At 40.1% G+C, this 20,791-nt stretch overlaps 2 protein-coding genes across 4 annotated transcripts; both read left to right on the top strand.

Moving 5' to 3' along the window:
• Window positions 1–5,184: 5,184 nt before the first annotated feature.
• armc6 (armadillo repeat containing 6) lies at window positions 5,185–8,852 on the top strand. The gene is made up of 8 exons (XM_035633755.1): window positions 5,185–5,342; window positions 5,563–5,704; window positions 6,480–6,565; window positions 6,659–7,229; window positions 7,356–7,501; window positions 7,585–7,716; window positions 7,858–7,995; window positions 8,094–8,852. The coding sequence occupies exons 2-8, from the start codon at window positions 5,584–5,586 to the stop codon at window positions 8,304–8,306; spliced, it is 1,407 nt and encodes a 468-aa protein (XP_035489648.1). The 5' UTR covers window positions 5,185–5,342; window positions 5,563–5,583; the 3' UTR covers window positions 8,307–8,852.
• Window positions 8,853–9,156: 304 nt separating this feature from the next.
• slc25a42 (solute carrier family 25 member 42) lies at window positions 9,157–19,371 on the top strand. 3 transcript variants are annotated; one of them, XM_035633756.2, is made up of 8 exons: window positions 9,157–9,564; window positions 12,968–13,122; window positions 13,380–13,491; window positions 13,680–13,705; window positions 13,854–14,020; window positions 14,612–14,728; window positions 15,014–15,165; window positions 15,289–19,371. In XM_035633756.2, the coding sequence occupies exons 2-8, from the start codon at window positions 13,042–13,044 to the stop codon at window positions 15,612–15,614; spliced, it is 981 nt and encodes a 326-aa protein (XP_035489649.1). In that variant the 5' UTR covers window positions 9,157–9,564; window positions 12,968–13,041; the 3' UTR covers window positions 15,615–19,371. The 3 variants fall into 3 exon arrangements, with proteins under 3 accessions (XP_035489649.1, XP_035489650.1, XP_035489651.1); XM_035633757.2 differs by lacking the exon at window positions 9,157–9,564 and adding an exon at window positions 10,742–11,623; XM_035633758.2 differs by lacking the exon at window positions 9,157–9,564 and adding an exon at window positions 11,928–12,062.
• The last annotated feature ends 1,420 nt before the right edge of the window (window positions 19,372–20,791 follow it).

Consider the following 20,791-nt stretch of genomic DNA (forward strand, 5'->3'; position numbering starts at 1 on the left):
TATAAATGCACATATCCACACGCATGTGTTTGAGATCTAAGTAAGAGAAGTTCATAAAGACTGAAGTGGGCATGGGTTACTATTCTCTAACAGGTGGGGGTTGGGGGTTTGAGTCGAGTGCTTTGTCAGCCTCACACTGCCATTCTTTAAATGACAAAAGACGCTAGAGATGATGCTGTGTCATCAAGTCCGATTGTTTCCGTCCCCTCGTCCCTCCTCTCCATCTCTCGAGGCTACAGATTGTCTCGCATAACTGCAATCAAATCTGTAGCAAAGGGCCATCTTCTCATAATCACCCTTCCCAAAGCAAAAACTTAATGAAGATGTGAAAACACTCTTGAGTTTATAGGTCATGATGAATCCTTCTATAAATAAAGTAAGTGTTCCCATGGACCCACGGACAAGAAGCTATTACCTCAGTAAAACAATCAGAGCCAGCTGGAACACAAGCTACTCTTCTTTCTGGGATTTTGGTCATTTTTATATATTGCTCACACCATATTTTTCTACCTGGTGGGAACAAGACTTGTTGTATTAAGAACGACTGTCAAATTAAAGGTTTTTGGGACCAAACCACTAAATTTTATGTTAATTAATTCAACAGTACCGACATTTCATTCTGAATCTGAACCAACATTGTCATAGTGCTGATGGTGCTAAAAGAGAAGTCAGGGGATCACCAAGTCATTAGGATTCTTCTGTGCGCTGTGGATATCGGTACCAAATTTGTGCCAATTCATGTTGTGTTCATGTTGCGCCATAGAGGAAAGGTCAGGGGATCACAGAGGCATTGGGACTTATCCTCGGGGGACCATGAATGTCTGTATCAAGTTCCATAGCAATCATTCTAGTTGTTGAGACATTTTACTGAAAATAAATAAATAAATAAATGAATAAACCAACTGGTGGTGTTAATTAAAAAGTCAGGTGATCAGAAATGTTAATAGGAATCCCTGTGAATAATGAATGTCTTTTCTTGCCAGGCCTTCTGCTGTAAAGATTCATTATATTCAAATTTTACAACATGTTTGCAGGCACAACAGATTCATAATTCACTATTTCCCCAGTAGAGTGACGTTGTTGAAAAATATGAAGAAGAAAAATATTATTAATAATAATTAAACAGATAAATAAGTACAATATTAAAATTCCATCAATAAAAATCATATATTGGATTTCCTTGTTAGTGTCTCATCAGATTTTGTTTGTGGGTGGTGGCCTGCTTTGGGGAGACTTGGATTCATGACCTCAGTATTTTTTTTAAACCTTGCTACTGCCCTGCAAACAATTCATACTTCACATATATGGGGGTTGATTAAAAGGCAGTAAATGAAAGGGTTAATTTGTATTTTACAGCGGTAAAGAAATAATAACAGGGATACCTGTCAATATAATACAATAAAACACTTCAGCTATGATGAAATACCTTCAGTATGTGGTGTTTGTGACAAAGGTCAGGTCATTGTTGAGGGTTGTGGCCTTAAGTCTTAAAGGGGGATTCCCTGAAGTTGCACACTGTATTGAAAGACATACAATTGTCAGGTTTCTTTTGTTGACTCATCTGCTTGTTTAATCATTGTTTGGAGCTGTTACGTAACAAACCAGTCGCTTATAATCAGAAATGGGTCTAAAGAGAGAGGACACATTTTCTTTTGTGTTGTTATTTTTGTGATTAACTGACATGTTAGTTGGAGATGGTTCTGGGTGACAGGGCTGGGTTGGTCCTGTCCAGGAGGAGGGATCAGCTGTGGAACCAGACTGAGGTAAGGGGGACTAAGCCTGTCTCCTCTCTCCCCCCCTCTCTCGCTCCTTGTGGAGCAGGCCTAATGGCCGCCCGTTGCAACATGACAGCTTCAACTTAATCCTCATTAAGCACTGTAACAATGCAGGAAGTGGCGGATGCCGTCACGATTAGACGGGGCTCACTATTTGGCAGGAAACGGCTCCTTCTCGCTGCGTCCAAGACACCTAGAGCGTCCCAAAACTTTTCACTTCATTCTCACTGATCTTCTCCCTCTGGTGACCACTGCTTCCGGGTGGCACAGAGCACGAGGAGACAAAGGATGTGGAGAAGAAATATGGTCATCCGATAAAACAGTGTTGCTTGAAAAAAAACAATGGATGGGCTCTCGGACGGGGTCTCCGCTGAATACCGATGCATATGTTCATACTTAAATAATCAAAGACGTTTGTGACTGAAATTTCATGTTTTCAATGTTTTCTGCACTTGAATTAAAACAAATAATTGAAATGATCATCCAGCTCAATATTACAGAAATAACTTTGTTTCACATGCTGGATATTTATATCTGAAGCGTCTTTTTAGATGCATATAATTATAATTTGTATGTGAATTTGAATGATTTCATAAGTTTTAAGTATTTAATGTTTTTGTGTCAAATGGTCAACTGACCATCTAAAAATCCATCTTAATCCTACATTTTGCAGGGCAAAATGTAGATTATAATTCCTGTGTAAAAGCAATTTAGGCTAATGTTAAAGTAAAGCAGGCAGTTGTAATTAAGTTTTGAACCACTTTGCTTCGCCAAAGTCCAGATTACACTGACACTGTTTGTTTCAATGTGTTATAAACATCTTCAGATTTATTTGACTTTTAACGTGAACCTTTAAAGACATTGTACAACTAGTGTGATGGATTACACACATCATTTCATAATCACATTCAATTAACGTAGTTACGTGTAATCAGTGTAACAACATACGGTAAAAGAGTTGCTGTAATTTGAGTCCCTCTGTGGCAGGACTCTGCAGGCTGCGGCTGCTCACTGAAGACCGAAACCGAAGACATAGTGAATGGCCTGTGAATATTCTTTGGCAACAAACTGGTTTTCTTTCTCAGATTTTGAGGTTTATACGTGATGTGACATGCATCACATCCCTTCCAGAAATATTTCCCACTCGATTGCTTCTTATGGCTAAACCTTCCTCCCCCCTCTGTATCTCTGTATCTCTTTATCTTATATATCAGTATTTAGTTACTAGTTTTACAACCCTGGAACAAACTCCCAAACAGCTGAATGTCAGCATGCACTTAGAGTTTTTTTTCTGAATCACCAGGCCTTTCTGATTGACCTTATTCAATAACAGATGACCTGATCCTCAGCTATCTCACAATCTTGATGATCCCTGCATTCGACAAAAGTCTTGTCATCTCATCCAAAGATTACTCAGTTGCGTGACTGTAACTATTTGCAGTGACACATTATTCAAGTGCATTGGATAAATGAAAGGAAACAAAGCTATTCAGACAATTTTCCAATACAAGTGTTGTCAATCTATAGTGAAACAACACAAGACACCAACATGCAGAATGCATATTCAACTCAGGAAGTTCATCAGGCAAATTCATCAATGTTAATTAACACCCTTTAACCAGCCTATAATTAAGATCATAGCCTTCATGGTTGAGTTGCAAATCTTCTGTAAAATTTGGATTTCAAAATAAAATGTCCATGTTTGGCCATGTTTGGCCCTTAAGTACAAATTACTGTAAATTTGTTTTAGTTCCTTAACTATATTTTGTGCAGGCATTGCATTTTATGCAGAATGATCTTAAATGAATGCCATTAGGTTTCAGACCCACCCCCCCCCCCCCCCCACTGTTGCAAGCATCTTGTGATTTCTGTATGCCATAAATATAACACTTGAAACTCGATAGAGTTTTAGTCTTTCGCTGTGTGGAAATGTAGTGTAGGTGCAGATTGATCTGAAAACCGCACTACACTGTCCTCACAGAATAAGGTAGCATTGCAGATATCAGTGAGTGTTAAGAGACAGATTTTCATAATGTTTGAGAAATGAATGAACACTGAAGAAAACATGGGCACCCAGACCACCGCCAGATCGGTATCACCCGTTACCATGGTCAAGATCTATCTTTGAATAAAAATTTCATGCAAATCTGTCAGTGCCTTTTGAATAATCCTGCTAAGAAACAAACAAACAGACAAACAAAGAAAGGAACAGACAAACCAAACCAATCACATAACCATCTTGGTGGAGGTAAGAATATATTCCAATGCACAACTTTGATTTTCTAGGTATTGTTTCATTTAAAATCAGTTGAGTGGCCAGATTTAGTGATATCATATAACTGCAACAGAACACAGAGCATGAGCACCTCTCCAACTATTGCCAAGTTCACCCTCTTTACAAGAACCCTAATTGCTTTGTGTTTCCAAAGGCCCATATGAATAATCAAGACATTCTTCTTTTTAATTTTTAGTCATAAAAAGTCACAAATGTGTGGACTTCAAACATTCCATTCCAACATTTTTCAACACTATAAAATGGCAGTAAAATACATAGGATCCATACGATATTGCAGTAAATACTTTGCAGTGGAACAAACTCAGTTGTTTACTTTGAAACAATAAAAATCACGAGTTCTGACATTTGAATAACAAATGTCTTTGCCAGATTAAACTAAAATGTAACTTTCCTACATTAGTGTGACCAAAATTGAGAAACCTGTCAGTTACGAAAACCAATGGCAAAGAACAAATGCATCTGATGAAATGAAAAGCAACATTAAATACATCTTATTTAAAATCCAGATTTATGGTGCCATCATCTGGAAGAAATTAGTAATACAGGACACCAGAACAACTGAAGTTGGGAAAAAAAGTTATTCCAAAATGCTTAAAAAAGATAAAAAATGTGGGGTTCATCATGAAACAACATATTTGCAAACAGGAATTACACTTGTTAATTAAAGGGAATAAGTGTGTTCTCCAAAATTCTGAACTTTTCCTTTGTTTCAAAGCTGGTGGATCTCACTATTACAACCACTGTGTGCCCCATGTCACATTTGCTTTTCGAAAAAAACAACAACAACCTTTAATGTAAAGTTTGCATTGGTCATTAGCAGTGGGTGTTATTCCTTGGCCTCGTGGTCACATCCCTGGAAGAAAGACAGGAGCCCTCTGATGTAAAACGCTGCAGCACGTAAACTTTGACTAAAATAAATTCCCGGTTATCTTCCAGATAACAGACCAAAACGAAGTGACCTTTTTTTTACATGAAGCGTCTCCATTTATTCCTTCACTCATCACGGCCCTGTTATACTAAAAATAAGTTTTGAAACAGTTATCTTCGGGCAAAACAGTCCATCGGTGGAACGAATGTTCTGCGATCTATTTTCCAACCGAGCCATTGTATGAGCGGGACATTTTGCGTAGTTTGCTATTCACGTAAATTGTTCCGCACAATTCACGGCCCTCGTCTGACACAGCAGTCTGGGGCCGTCTACGCAAAGTGATTAAATCGACAGCGGTGGTCGGTTCCAAGCGGTGCAGTGTGTCACTGGGCGGTGGTATCAGGTTAGTGACTCGACTCACGTCTCTTTACGACGTTATTTTCTTTAGCAGGAACAATCCTACTTTATATGAGCTTTGTGTAGCGGGAGCTTTGCACATTTTGGCAGCCATCTTCGGCAAGAGGAGAATAACACACACACACAGCATCAATAAGCTAACAGTGGCTATCACTAGCTGTGTCGGGTAAATGTTCCTCGTCTTTTGACAACTCACTTCCTCTCAGGGAGGAAAACGACGAGCCAACATGTCGATACGGAGGATCACACAGGAGACGTTTGATGCTGCTGTCAGGGAAAACATGGAGGAGTTTGAGATGGAACCTGACGAGGCTCTGAGAGATGCTGTGGAGCAGTTCGAGTCTCAGGGTAAATGTCACAGAAATGACAACAATATCCGGTAGTTAGCGCACGTACAGTGTTGTGAAGAGGTGCAATCATTGATGGTCAGATGCAGATACTAAAACGTACTAAATTATTCATCATGCCAGAGAAATGGTCTCTAGCGACACATCACACTGGAGCCATGAGGTCTGATGATTAATGCACATATTGGAATAATACTCAGGAAATGCAAAGCGTATTACAAAAGTGGCCTCATGTTTTTAACACTGAAAGATCAAATCGCACCAGATTTGACACTGCACTTTCTTCAGCCCTTAACAATACACATGCCAAGTGTGAACCAGTAAGATGCCCTGTTCTCGAGATATGCGAGACACATGCAGACATACAGATTCCTCACATTATAGTATGATATTGGAATAATACTCTGGATATATGGGGTCATTTTACAAAAACATTTTTTTCATTACATTTCTATTGTAAAAATTATAATCAATGCTCATATTCCAAAATGACAACAGCGGCCTCAAGAATACTTAGACAGAGGGTTAACAGACATTAATACACTTTTAAGTGGAGTTAAGAAGATATGTATTACATTGTAATTTCTGTCTCCTTAATTCCCTAATAAACTGGAGACTTCTTTCTTGAATTATGGCCCATTCAAAGTGTACAGTTTTGTAGAAGATGTATTTTTGCATGCTTACTGTAGATTCTTGTTTTTTGTATCATTAGCTATGATTAGCATTTATATTGTATTGTGTTAAATCATTTACCCTGAGCGTATGTGTGGATGCAGGTGTGGACCTCAGTTGTATAGTAAAAGCTGTACAGGCTGTATCATCTGGCGAGAAACAAGAAGAGCAAACACATGAAGTGTTACAGGTAAGTCCTGGCTTGTTTTGTGAAAAGGAATATCATGCATGTATATCTGTTGTTATAATCTTGCTCTACGTCCACTTCATTTTTCACTTGCAGGCTTTGGAATCCCTCCGAATTGGAAAAGACTCTGCCTGTGTTATCGAACTGACAGCAGACTTAAAATGCTTCACTGAGCAGTGCTCTCTTGGATTTGCCCAGAGGTACCTGGCAGCCCAAAAAGATGCCTACCCCATCATTCTCTGCTGCTGCAAAAAGAGTATGGAGGAGCAGGAGGCTATGTTGGCAGCTATGTCTGCTCTGGCTGCACTGACGGATGGACAGCCAGACTTGTTGGATGCAGAGGGCCAGCAGCTCCTTTTGGATGTCCTTAAGAAGTACCAGGCCGATTTGTCTGTGACACGTGCAGCCATCAGTGCTGTGCGTCACTGCTGTTTGAAACATGAACAGAACAGACAGGATCTGGTAAAAAATGGAGTCCTGCCCCTGCTGACAGCTGCCATTAAACAACATGGTGGATATGCTGAGTTGGTGAAGGAGGCCTCTGCAGCTCTCAGAGTCATGACCTTTGATGATGATGTCCGGGTTGCATTTGGAAATGCTCATGAACATGCCAAGAGTATTGTTCTTGAGCACAATGGACTGAAGGTCTTAATTGAGGCTGCGAAAGGTAAGGCAGACTGACGCTAGTTAATTTGGGGGGTTTATCATAATAGCTTAAGATACAATTTTTCTTCAAAATTAGATACTGATCTCATGATTCTGATTTTTTTATCCTAATGTTCTTCCCTAACAGCTCACCTTGATAATGTTTCTGTTCTGAGTGAGCTCTGTTCAACATTGTCCCGTCTGGCTGTAAGGAATGAGTTCTGTCAAGACGTCTGTGACCTGGGAGGATTAAAGCTCATGATGACACTGCTCGCAGACTGCTACGAGATAGCTGTATTGTACAAAAAACAAGACATTGTGATACTGATTCAACTTCCACATTTGTTCTGCTCACTGAACTGGTTTTCCCCTTGCAGGAGTTGGTTCGGCAGGTCCTTAATGCAATACGAGCCTTAGCAGGAAATGATGACGTGAAAGATGCTGTTGTTAATGCAGGTGGAGTCGAGCTGATTGTCATTGCCATGAACAGACACATTAGCAACGCTGCTGTGAGTTAAATGTCAAACTTAAGGATTTGATCTAGAATTTACTGCAGACACATAAATATTTAATAAAAGGTTGGTTTTTGTTGTGAAAAAATAAATGTAAATCTGCAAATGCCTTAAGATTGTGTTCATGTTGTGCTGCAGGTGTGTGAGCACGGCTGCGCATGCCTCTCTGTCCTTGCCTTGCGTAAACCAAACAACTGTCAAGTCATTATGGAGAATGGAGGTGCCTTGGCTGCTGTGCAAGCCATGAAGATGCATACTGATGTGGTTAATGTGCAGGTAATACGTGGTCATCAATAATTATGCTCACTTGAAAACTGGCCTTGTGACAGTGTGCTTACTATCTATGCCCTATGTGTTGTTGTCTTTATAATCAGAAACAGGCTTGTATGCTGTTGAGAAACCTGGTTTCACGCATGAGCAACTACAGCCAACCAATCCTGGAGCTGGGAGCTGAGGCCCTGATAGCTCAGGCAGTAAAGACCCATCAAGACTGCGGTGACCTGGGTAAAGCAGCCCTCAGAGATCTGGGATGCCAAGTGGAGCTTCGAGAGCTGTGGACTGGCAAACATGGCAGCCTCACCAACTGAAAGAAGACAAGGGCATCATTGACATCATATACTCTTACAATGAGTTTGCCTGAAATGCAGTTATAAGAAGGTGAAGTGTTAGAATTTTGGAAAGTGTACATAGCCAAGAGTTGAAGGTGATGCACTTACCAAGCCAGACACATTTTTACAGATTAGTTGTTGTAGAAAAGACAAACAGTCTTCTGTGAACAGTGCAAACAAACAGGCCACCAGTCCCACTCAATGCTCTTAAGAGGTTGAATATATTTTTTCCAGTCCTTTTTTTTTCTGTTTATGATTAGTGAAAAGGTCAATGTAGTCCTGTTGTACATATTTTATTTACCATTAACATTTTTGTGTACCAAATTATGATGACCAATTGTATATCTTCAACATAAATTTTCACTATGTGCTCAATGTAAATTTGTGAGTTTGTGCCATGGGTAAATATTTTAGCGTATTTGCTGCTATGCAAATAATTGAACTGCACTGTTTTGCGCAGTATGACAACTGTTTATTGTACACGACTATGATAAAACTCAATTTCGGTGCGTTGCGTTACATTTATCTTGCTGTGTGGTCATGTGTGTATCATTATACAGTGTATTTGCCGATTCTGGGGCTCAATTAACTTCGTCTTTTTTTAAATTATTTAAAATTATTGATCTATTAAATATCAGGGCAAGGGATAATACTTTAAAGTGATCATTTTCGACATGCTCCTAAGATGTAAAATACAGGTATAAAACATGTTAAATGTAACCATCGGACAGGGAATAAGCCAATCGTTTGCCATGTGGGTTTCCCTCTCACGCCCCTGTAACCGACCTATCCAGGCACGACTCTCTCAGGACTACATTTCCCACAATGCCGCAGCGCGTGTCCTTGTCCGACGCAGACCTCCGCGGTGCAGCTCGGCTAGCGGTGAACGCCTCGGCTCGCTGACAGACGGGAGAAGTCACGGCACTCTTACTACAGCACGGACGATGTCAGTCGCCACTAGTCCGCGCGGGGCCGGTGAAGCTGAGACATCCCTGCACAGAGCGGACCTTCACTGCCAGGAGACATTTGTATGAAGACTCGAATCGAATCCCAATATTGAGCATCGAAAACGTCAGTGTAGCGGTTAGCTAACCACCAGCTAACGTTACTTAACCTGGTAGTTGGCGAACGTGCAAGCAACAGTGTCGGGACAAACCTGCTCGCGACTCTGAAATAACTCGGGATACAAAAGGCCCGGAAGGTTAAAATATAACCTTGCTGGTGTCAGACTTGTAAGGTAAGAAATCCGGTGACGGTTGACTCGCTGTGTTTTGTTTGTTTGTGGTGAAGTCTCGACACGCCTGGTGGCTGGTGTCGAGACAGAAGCTTGGTGGTTGTGTCGTTGTTATGTGGCTCCCAGTGTTAACACACATCATTTGAATCAGAGTATTTACTAATGGTGTTACAAAACTGTGACTTGACACGAAAATTAAAACCAGTCAAAAGCCAGAGGGAGACAAAGTGACACGAATACCCTGTGATGTAATGACGTCAATCGACGAGAACATCAGTTGCCAACATTTTGCTCAATTTATTTCTCATGTAACTCATCTGTCAGAGCACACGTGTTACCTGTGAGGGCATGGAGCTAAATCAGGGCCATATGTTTAGTTAATATGAACAAAGAGATTGAAAGTGAGAGTTAAAGGTTTTGATCTGAACTTTGAAAAATAAAAGCGTTTTCAAAATAAAAATAAGTGTAGGAAAAAAAATTCAATGGAAATATTAGTTCGATTCAGTTGTGAAATTCTTCCGAATGACTTGTTTATTTTAATTTTTGTAAATATTTTTGATATTTGAGCTCTCATCTTTTTCAGTTGCTGATTTTCTGTTTTCAGATTCAGATCTTGTTTTTTTCAGTCAAATAAAATGTTCACATTTCATTTCCACGCCCCTCAGTTGACACCACGCCACATTTGTGCAAAAAGTCTCAACTGAGAAATCCCCCCTCAAATATCAAAATATTTATCAAAGTTGAATCAAAATATGATCAATACTGAAATAACTGTTACTGTAAACCTATCAATGCATTGTAAGCTTATCAAATGTGGCTCTTCAGTTGGAATGGCCTCTACAGTCTTCTCATAATGTCACCCACACATTATTATTATTATTATTACTGCTATTAAAAAACATTGATAGATATGATAGTTTCAGGCAGTGAATATTGACACCCTGACACATTCTGAGAAACACCACAGTTGTCTGATGCACTGATGATTTACTAGTGACCATTAGCCAACTCAGCTGAAAAGACACGTTGGTCACAGAAGTTTTCTGACAAAAACAGCTCAACACACACAAGAAGTGTTTATCAATCTTAGTCCATTGACACTCGAGGCAACCAATCAGACACAGCTCGCAGTCAGGAACAAGGAACTGTAAAAGGATATGTATGGGGAAGGGGGCTGTGAGTCAGGACAGTGGGTGGGGTGAAAGTGGAGACATCGGGGGACTAAATGGTCATTTGAGGTTCTGGCTTGAAGCCCTGTTGTACCGATGCCAATATTAGTTGCCAATGACTGCCCAGCTTTTCAGCGGACTCCCTGTTTGCTCCCTTGTCTGTCGACTCTCTCTCATTATCCATCTTGTTTTGTTTGATTCTCCTGTCCGTGGTTGAATTCCTTGAACCCTGATGTTCCTAAGCCGATCTTCTACCAGTAATGTGTGTTAAGATGGATCTGGCCTATTTAGTGAAGTTTTAAAACTAAAGGTGACAGAAGTTAAAGGCTGCACATTCAATCATTCTCCACACATTTCTTTTTAATGTTTACATGCTTGACAACTTGTGTTTTAAAGGTAGGATGGTTTGAACAATGATTGAAACCAGAGAGCCATGGGAGTTGAAGATTACATGAATAGGTTTGTCTGATAAAATGATTAGCTCATTGCAGAACATGTAGACATCTTTGTTCAAAAGGGTGATGTCCTGATTTAATAAAGTTGTGGTCATACTGTACTCTGTGGGGAGGGGCTTCAATGGTGCACATTTTTTTGTGAAGCTCCGCTCAGACAGCCTCAGACAGGTGTGGGAGTGGGTGAAAGGTAACTGGGTTATTCTCCAGGTAAACATTTACGAGAGGTGTGTATTTACAATTTCTTGAATAAAGAGATACCCTCTGTTAGTCATCACTTGCAGACATGAAACTTATTAAGTCAGCAGAGAAATGCAGATAAACCAGGTTTCTCTGCCAGCAGGTTTATACAGGGATTGACCTTAATATTTTAGTACACATTGAAAAATAGTGCACGAGTTGTCTGCTGGTTGGATATTTCAAATCGCTGTGGAGAGTCCGGTAAGAACGCTGTGTTTGCCTTTACGGAGAACGGTTCCAAATAACCAGGACTTGTTGTGATGAAGAGTTCCTTTATTATTCCTTAAAGGAGTCTGTATGTGGGTTCTCAGGAATTGTGCTCGTCTTTCCGGGTGGTGGTCTCGGTCCGGTTTGAATTTTCCAATGTGGTCAAGTAACTCAGCGTCTCGCCTCTGTGTCTGCTATAATACAAAGGATCATGGGATTCTGAGAGGATTCACTACGTGTTATATTCAATGAGATCACAGATCACAGGAGTGTGTGTGCCTTTGAACAATGCGCCAACGGGGATTGTGTGATAGGATTTAATTCAACGATTACCAGGAATTGGAATGGACTTTCAAACTGTGCAACATGTGACAGTTACTCACTATTCAGAAGGCACTTGGTTAACAAGAAGGGCTTAAGCAACACAAATCTAGTCAGTAAAATGCAGAGAACTGTAGCTAGCAGAATACTGTAACACAACTCAGAATAACTATTACAGGCAGTCAGCTCTGAATCACATCATTTAAATAGACAGAAGACAAATCTCCAAATAGACACAGTGCATAGAGGAATGCCTTTATTACAAACATGACATGATAATGCCACTACAGAATCAAATCCTCTTCCTTTGTAGACAATGCTTGCAGTTAACTCCCTGCATTTTGTTAAATTGGTCTTCAAATGCCTAAATAACGCTGCTCCCCCACCTCTTTGCAAAACAATAACAAGACAGCAAAGTGGTACCAGATCCACCACCCGAGCTGCGTTAAAAGGCAATTGTAGCATCCCTTTCTGTAGAACATCAATTGCCCAAACTGCCTTTTCAGTAAAAGGGGCAAAATTATGGAACTCTCTGCCAGACCACTTGAAATGTATCCCAACATAAACCACCTTCAAAAAAACCCCCAAATTGTGGCTAATTCAGGAACAATATTGCTCTCATATTTAGTTTTTAATCTGTGCTCACTCTGTATACTTTATTTCCTTTTTCATTTCATTCCATTTTATTTCATCTCTATCTTATTTTTAATAATGTTAATCTGTATTTTTATTTTTAAACAAAAGCCCTACTATGGACAAGTGTCGTGAATTAGCTTCAGCTAAAAACACTATAATACATACATCAGATGACTGTTTAAGCTTATCTATGTTTTTTTGTATCTGTCCATATCTAAATAAACCTTTAAATAAAATAAATAACTATAGTCAGACTTCTTGCTGCTTGAACTTGACGTGAAGCCCAGAAAGTTGTCAGAGTAAAATCTTCCATCTAAATGTCTTGCTAAGCTAAAAATATTATCATTATAAGGGAGCTCTTGTTTCTCTTTGTTTCCTCAGCGCCTGGCTTTGCTGCCCCTCCAGTGGTTGAATTCATGAGCGCGCTCAGTGACAGCTGTGCATAGTCCTTGGGAATGGGGAATGGAGTCCAGGAACAACGGGCATCACTTACGCAGGGAGAAGTGCAGCCACTGGCTTCCTCCAGTCAGTCAGAAGTGAGCTAACAAAGTCCTCATGTTAAATTAAATAATTTGCATTGTAGGTCAATTTATATTTGTGAATGTGAATAATTAATCTTTTGAGAGGAAATGATAGCTGCTCAGGTAACAGCGAATACTGGAACAATATCTTCGTTTAACTCCAGCTTAATGATCAACATCGTCTCAAACAAATATTTGTTATGTAAAGATGCAGTTTTTACATGATTCACTTTGTTGGTGACCCTAAATGTGATTCGTCCATCTCTGAGCAGGGCCTCAAGCACACTCGGTCCGTCATCAACTCGCTCTTCTCGGGGGCTTTAGCAGGAGCTGTGGCCAAGACAGCCGTCGCCCCATTGGACAGGACTAAAATCATCTTCCAAGGCAAGTTGGATGCTCGGTGGACCTAAAACTGTTTTAAGTTCACACATGACCCAAATTAATGACGCTGAATTATTCCTCGACTCTTTTATATTTTAACTTCACAGAAATGAGAATAACTGGACTGTAAAAAAAAAGAAAAGACAACTGTGTACATGTTATTTATATTATACATATGTTTTGTTTTTCAGTGTCATCAGCACGATTCTCTGCCAAGGTGGGTTTGGTTCAACAAGTTTAATTAGTTGTTAAAAAAGAACTTGCCTACACATAGATTCATGCCTTAAACACACCTAGATTGTTATCAGTTCAAGCTAAGTATGAGAATGTACTGTATGTGTTAATGTGTACACACTGAATTACAGGAGGCGTACAGGCTGATATACCGCACCTACCTAAAGAATGGTTTCCTCAGTCTGTGGCGGGGGAACTCTGCCACCATGGTGCGAGTCATCCCATACGCTGCCATCCAGTTCTGTGCACATGAGCAGTACAAAAGGCTGCTGGGAAGCTACTATGGCTTTCAGGGCAAGTAAGTGTAAGTTTATTCTGGTAGATTTACTACTCAGATATGACGGTTCACATCTTCAGACACCAATGTTTCATGTGACACTATAGCATACTTCTGGTACCTCTTGTAATGAAACATTGGTATTTTGCTTAGGTAGCCAAGGTAGAGCTGCTGATCAGGACCAAGGTTTATCTAACATTAGCGACACACTATTAGATATTCGATGTTCGATGCTTTATCATTATGATATATAGACTTGTTGGCAACCCTGTACATTTCACTCTTCTGTGTCTTCATAGTTGGTTCCTGGTTCGAACATGTATGTCTGAATTACTCTTATGTTACCACTTACAATTGTGTGGCGTACAGTATCTAGCAAAACAGAATGAGAGGAGTGTGTTTGAGCTACAGGTGAGAGAGTTACTGGTGATAGAGGTACGGCATATTCATAGATTTGCAAATACTAAATTAGTCAAAGGTGTAGCGTTACATCCAAACCTCTTTAGGGCCATGAAAGATTTTTTTTTCATGGAAAAGACTTTATGAACTTGTATATTTTCTTAATGTTTTCTAAAGCATGAACAACTTTTGAATGTACCTTTGCTGTTTCAGAGTCCTTCCTCCATTGCCCAGGCTACTGGCCGGATCCATGGCTGGTACTACGGCAGCCATGTTGACCTATCCTCTGGACATGGTGCGAGCAAGGATGGCTGTAACACCAAAGGAAATGTAAGGACATCTGATTGCTATAACACGTCATCAATGAATATCAGGACTCTTCAACACGTGTGTGTGTGTGTGTGTGTGTGTGCGCGCGCGCGCGCGTGTGCTTGTGTGCGCGTGCGTGTGTGCGCGCGCGAGCATTACTTCAAGATTCAGACACATTGTAACCCCTGATACTAGAATAAAACACTGAGCTTAAATCTTTCGCTGCACAACATCTCATCCAGTTTTATCCAACTATAAAATCATTTGTTTTAAAAAACATTTTTGTATTTTATTTCTCTGTTTCAGGTACAGTAACATCCTGCATGTGTTTGTGCGGATCTCTCGAGAAGAGGGCCTGAAGACGCTGTTTCGAGGTTTCACACCGACCATGCTCGGTGTTATTCCCTATGCTGGTCTCAGCTTCTTTACCTATGAGACACTGAAGAAATCACATGCTGGTAATGCACAAACACTGCTAATTCTTAATACATTCCTCTACTACTCCCTTTTCTATCACACTTGATGATGTGAACTTCTTCTTCATTGAAATCCACTTCTTTACATCCTCCTCTGCCATGTAGAGCGCAGTGGCCGCCCACAGCCCTACTCATATGAACGTCTGGCGTTTGGAGCCTGCGCAGGTCTCATCGGCCAGTCGGCGTCCTACCCTCTGGACGTGGTGCGACGGCGCATGCAGACTGCAGGAGTGACGGGTCACACGTACGGCACCATCCTGGGCACCATGAAGGAGATTGTGTCCGAGGAGGGGCTCGTCCGTGGACTCTACAAAGGTCTCAGTATGAACTGGGTGAAGGGGCCCATCGCAGTGGGGATCAGCTTCACCACGTTTGACCTTACTCAGATTCTCTTGAGGAAGCTGCATCAGATGGGCTACACTGGTCGTTAGAAGCAATTCAGAGTGGGAAAACTGGGAAAGCACAAAGATTCCCATGAGCCCCCTGAAGAGCAACAAAGAGGGGGAAGTGAGAGAGAAAGGAGTGTCTGTAGCTGCTCAGAAGCAAACACACTGGCTCAGGATGCGTGGGTAATATTAATGTACTCTCACTTTATCTGTGTGAACAAGGGATGTTGAGTCCCTGCAGGTGTGAGGTAGAGTAAAGGGTGGTACTGTGTACCTGTACACACTGTTTTTGTGTACATTTAAGTGCAATATGCTCAGTGATTTTGTGTGTGTGTGTTTGCACGCTAATAGTTTATAATGCTCCTGCCCTCTTGGACCAGGCCTGTGAGTGTATTGTGTGAGTTCAGAGGTACGCATGCACACACGCGCACACACAGCCCGCACACTGACGACTCGCAACTGCCTTGCGTGTCCGCTTGAAGCCGACACCCTCTAATACGATGAAGGCTGCCACTCATTTCCCTCTGACTTTTAAGATGCATTAGATTTGTAAAGAGTAAATCGTCTTGAGATTTGTCTTGATGTGAGTATGTTTGTTTTAAGGAATTATACCAAAGGTTAGGATGTGAGCTAATGAAGATTTTATGATGTCAAAGGCATTAAGATAATTAAGCACAAAAGTAAAAAAAAAAAATCTTGCCCAGCACAGAGCTAACAGCGTCTTTCCTGCATCGAACAGTGAGTTTTTGTTTGAGTGCAAGTTCAGGATCTGAAGTAAGTGGAAGCTGAATTCACTCACTTTTATTTGGAGATATATTTCTGCTTGGACAGCAGACAGATGCTCTATATTTTATGCCAGTGCCAACAGATAGGTATTGCAGAGCCCTGGAAGGGATATGGAAGGGGAAAAAAAAGGAAATGTACTTTTGCGAGACACAGGAAAACCTTTGCGAAATCTCGCAAAAAAGCTGTAACGTAACTAATGCAGTTGGTTGCTAATGAATTCAACCGGGGCTGCCAAGTCAATACGCTTTGCGACGAGTGTCCCCTTGCGTCAGTAGTTCAGATGTTTCTCACTTTATATTTTATAATATAATATAATATTTTATATATATATATAATGTTGGACTGTCTACTGCCAAGCACTGATTTAATGTCTTACATTTGAGGCCAATCTCAAAATTTGGTTTCGGTTTCCGTGCAGTGCTGGACTGACCCGTCAGCACATTGTAGGCTTTGCAAGATCTCGCAAAAGTACATCTTTTGTCCCTTCCATGACCCCTCCGGGGCTCCTTAATGTATAAAGAGTGCCCTTATTATTTTGTTAGCTGTAATGATATGGTAGGCTTTTAAAAATATTTTCGATTGTGAAACACGTCAGTACAGATGATTAGACAAGTATTTCTGTCCAAGTTCAGTATATCAGCTGAACATGAAAGATGGAGTTTAACCTCACATCAAATAAAGCTCATCAAACAGTTCGATAGGTCGCTTACCAAATGTGTGATCATCTGATGTAATCCGATACAGCAGCCCTGCAGTGACTACAACCTTTGTGAAGTTTACAATGTCCCATTATTGTTGACACTGTCGGAGGTGTTTCTTTAAATCTCTGGTATTTTGGTTGATATTACTTTGGATGTCAATCTATCGACAGGTGATATATGTTGTTGTATATCCCATTTGTCCCATGTACATTATGCAGATGTTGTCTTCCATTAGCTCACAGTGTCGTGACTTGCAGGATCTCTCCCACGATGACTTTGCTGCAGTTTCATATCTGTTTGGCTTAAAAAATTTGACCAGACACACTAGTTCAGATTTTGACTGGGCATCGAAACAACTCCTGGTTGTAGTGAACTCACAGTGTAGATCTGTCAGGGCTACTGGACTAACTTGACTGGAAATTCGCAGACACCCAGTGAAGAGATCATCCGAGTTCTCTGTTACAGGCATTACACGTACATATCATTGTCCTCTCTCAGCCCCTCAATCTCATATTTCATTTTACTTGAGCATCCACCAGTATTGATGCAGGCTTGCAGTCATTGAGGATTGTCAATAGATTTCTATATTTAGATCACACAAACTGAGGCAGAGTGGTCTAGCCAAGTGGAGAAGAGGGCAGGAAATGTCTTTAGCAAAATGAAGAACAACGTTAACTCTTTCAAACAGGTGAGGATTTCAGCTGAATAACTACAGTTATTATAAGGAAAGAAAATAATTAGGTGAAAAGATGCTAACAACATTCTCTAAATGTCAAATAATGTCTAAGCACAGCAACTGTAAAAAATTAAGACAAAGTCAAATTATATGAGCATAATTATGTTTGAAATCAGAAAATATTTTATAAAACAAAGAATCCAAGGAGACAGTAACTTGGACCAAGCATTTATCCTCTACCTTTGGTACTTGATAGTTTGCGATACCCGCTGCCAGGGCTCCAGTTTGGTCAGTGCCAAATCATTCATATTTGTTACCCAGCTCTTTTCAGTATCTCACTACACGTCATTAAACTCACAACCCTCCTCATGCCTGAACGTCACCCTCTCATCTCTCTGTTCACGCATCTTTTGGTTGTTTTTCCTCATTGTCTCATGAATGGTGTTAAGGAGAAATGTAGCGTTGAGGTGACACACTTCAACCTAACCACACTAAATGTGCATCTAGCAAAGGGTGGAAAACTTTTCGCTGAAGATGCAGTTAGTTATCTTTGCCCCTTGCCTTAGATAGCAGGAGGGAAATATGTTTAGGTGAATGATGAATTGAAATCTGCTTTGAGCTGACGTTTGCACGAGTGCTACTTCGATAGAAGTTCACAGTGACTGAAAGCTGAGTCAAGGACAGTTACTGACATTTAAGTGCCTGACAAGGAATAGTAAACATTTTTAGTACGACTGAACTACTCCTACTTACCTTTGTGAAGGCTGCTTCCTTTTTCTAGCCTTAATTTGGGCTTGAAGTTACAAATACTGAAGAAGCAGCGGCTAGTTTGGAGGTGGTTTGGGGATTGTTAGACCTCTATGACGGAATGTATTAATACAGGTGCAGTTTTCGTATGTGAATTTTTGTAAAACTTAGTAACTCCCTTGTATGGTAATGCTGTCAGCTGTTGAAATACATGATTCTTGGCTCCGGAGCAGATTAGATCAATCAAACATGTTTCGGTCCAATTCTAGGAATGTTGGATGATTTTTAATAGGACATTTAATGGCTATTTGTGCCCTGTTCTACGTTGGAAGACTGTAAAGAACATTGCAGTGTTGATATGTTCCTATTGATGTACCAGTAGATCAAAGGAGGTAGGTAAACTATAATGAAAAAATATTATAATAGAGACTTAGACAAACCTGGATAAACTCCAAGACAATCATTAAATGCCAAAAAGAAGTTTTACGTTTTGTGTTTGTTTCAAAAATAGAAGTATGATTTTTGTTGAGAACCTGACAGTGGCTTAATTAGATTGATTACTGACACACTACAACAACGAACGTGTATGTTTTGATTTTTTTTGCTCTAACAAATGCAAACTAGTTTGTTTTTTTTAAACCTGTTTGTGGGGAATCTAACAGACGTACAGACCAACAACGCAGCTGCATTCACGTGTTCCAACAGATTATGTTTTTGTTTGAGTGCAGCAGTGATGTAATGGCTGCCTTGTGAATCCCAGTGATTTGTGCCAACTGAATGTAAACGTACTGACTAATACCACGCCTCGTGTCCAGTCTGTCGTGTTGATGGTGTATCTGTAAGAACGTTTTGAAATATCAAATTCTCAAATAAACTGGATGTTAACAACACAGTTGTCATGGTTCTGGATGGTTTGTTATTGGAGCTAAATTATAGATCCAAAATGTTCAGTGTTAGCCTCAAGGACACTTGAAGAAAGACATGTAGGTGACGATTGATGGAGTGATTTGATTTGATTTTCTACTAACTTCTACTTATTTTAACCCAACATGTAGAACAAGGATGATAGGACATCCAGATTCTGACATCCATTCAGTCATTATTTTTATAGAAAACATTGCTGTTGTTTTATACATTAAATGAGCAATACCGTACTTGTCAATTGAGAAGAAAATAAGAAAAAATACAAAAAGTAGGATACAAGAAAATGAGACTAAATTAGTAATTAAATAATAATAATAACTTCATATACAAAAAGCATTTCTAATTTGGTCTGCTAAAACGATTCCTGAAACAGGTTAGTATAGGTTCAAATGTGGTTTAATGTAGAATTCCTTATGAGTAACAATACAAAAGATGGTGGCTACTGTACATACATATATACATATTATTAGGTATTGTACACAAATGAATGAGTAGTCGTAGGAGTAGTAGTTCTAATACTATGATTAATACTAAATGTCTTAATAAGTTTATGCTAAATCGATCCTTCACTTTAGTTTTTTTTTTTTTAAACAATAAATATATCGTGTCACAAGGTCCTTTTGTACACGCAGGACACGTGGTGTGTAGTGACGTTCTATGAACACTGGGGGGCGCGCCATCATCACAAATGAGGGAGGTCCTCCGACTGCAGTTGCTCCTCCGGCCGGCAGGTGTCGGTGCAGCGCCGCCCGGGGTGCTGATGGCCGAAGGTGAGCTGGGTCGGACGGTGACGACTCTCTGCTCCTCTGCCTGAGGCCGCTTGACCGTGAACGCAACACAGCAACACGTGATGCCGATGAAGAAACCGATCAAGTAAGAACACTGACCCATTAACAAAGAGAAGATTTATAAATACAATTCATGAAAGAGGAAGATTTTATTATGCGCAAAACTTATGCCCCATGCTCCTGCAAATATTGTTACTGCTCCGTATATAGTATTTATATTTTATATTTTGTACTTTGCTGCTGTAACACCCACATTTCTCCGTTGAGGGACGGATAAAAGGATTATCTTTTCTTATCTTATTAAAACAAAGATAATATGTGAAATGAGATTTACAGTATATGTATCTTCTGGAGAAGGAAAAATATTTTCTGGTTCATTTTATTTTCCACTGGCTGCCTGTAATCTTTTAACAGCTATTTCAATCATGTGGAATATTTGGTTTGGTCCAGTTATGGTGCTTTAACTGGAGACAGGGACCTCGGAGCAGATTCTTTGTGCAAATATTTCTGGAAATGTGGGAGGGAAAAAAAAGCCCAGGAAGAAAGGAGCTATAAGGAAGATAGAGGACTAATTAGAAAATAAAGGAGGGAAGGATGGAC

The sequence above is a fragment of the Scophthalmus maximus genome, chromosome 5, assembly GCF_022379125.1.
Source record: "Scophthalmus maximus strain ysfricsl-2021 chromosome 5, ASM2237912v1, whole genome shotgun sequence".
Lineage (NCBI taxonomy): Eukaryota > Metazoa > Chordata > Actinopteri > Pleuronectiformes > Scophthalmidae > Scophthalmus > Scophthalmus maximus.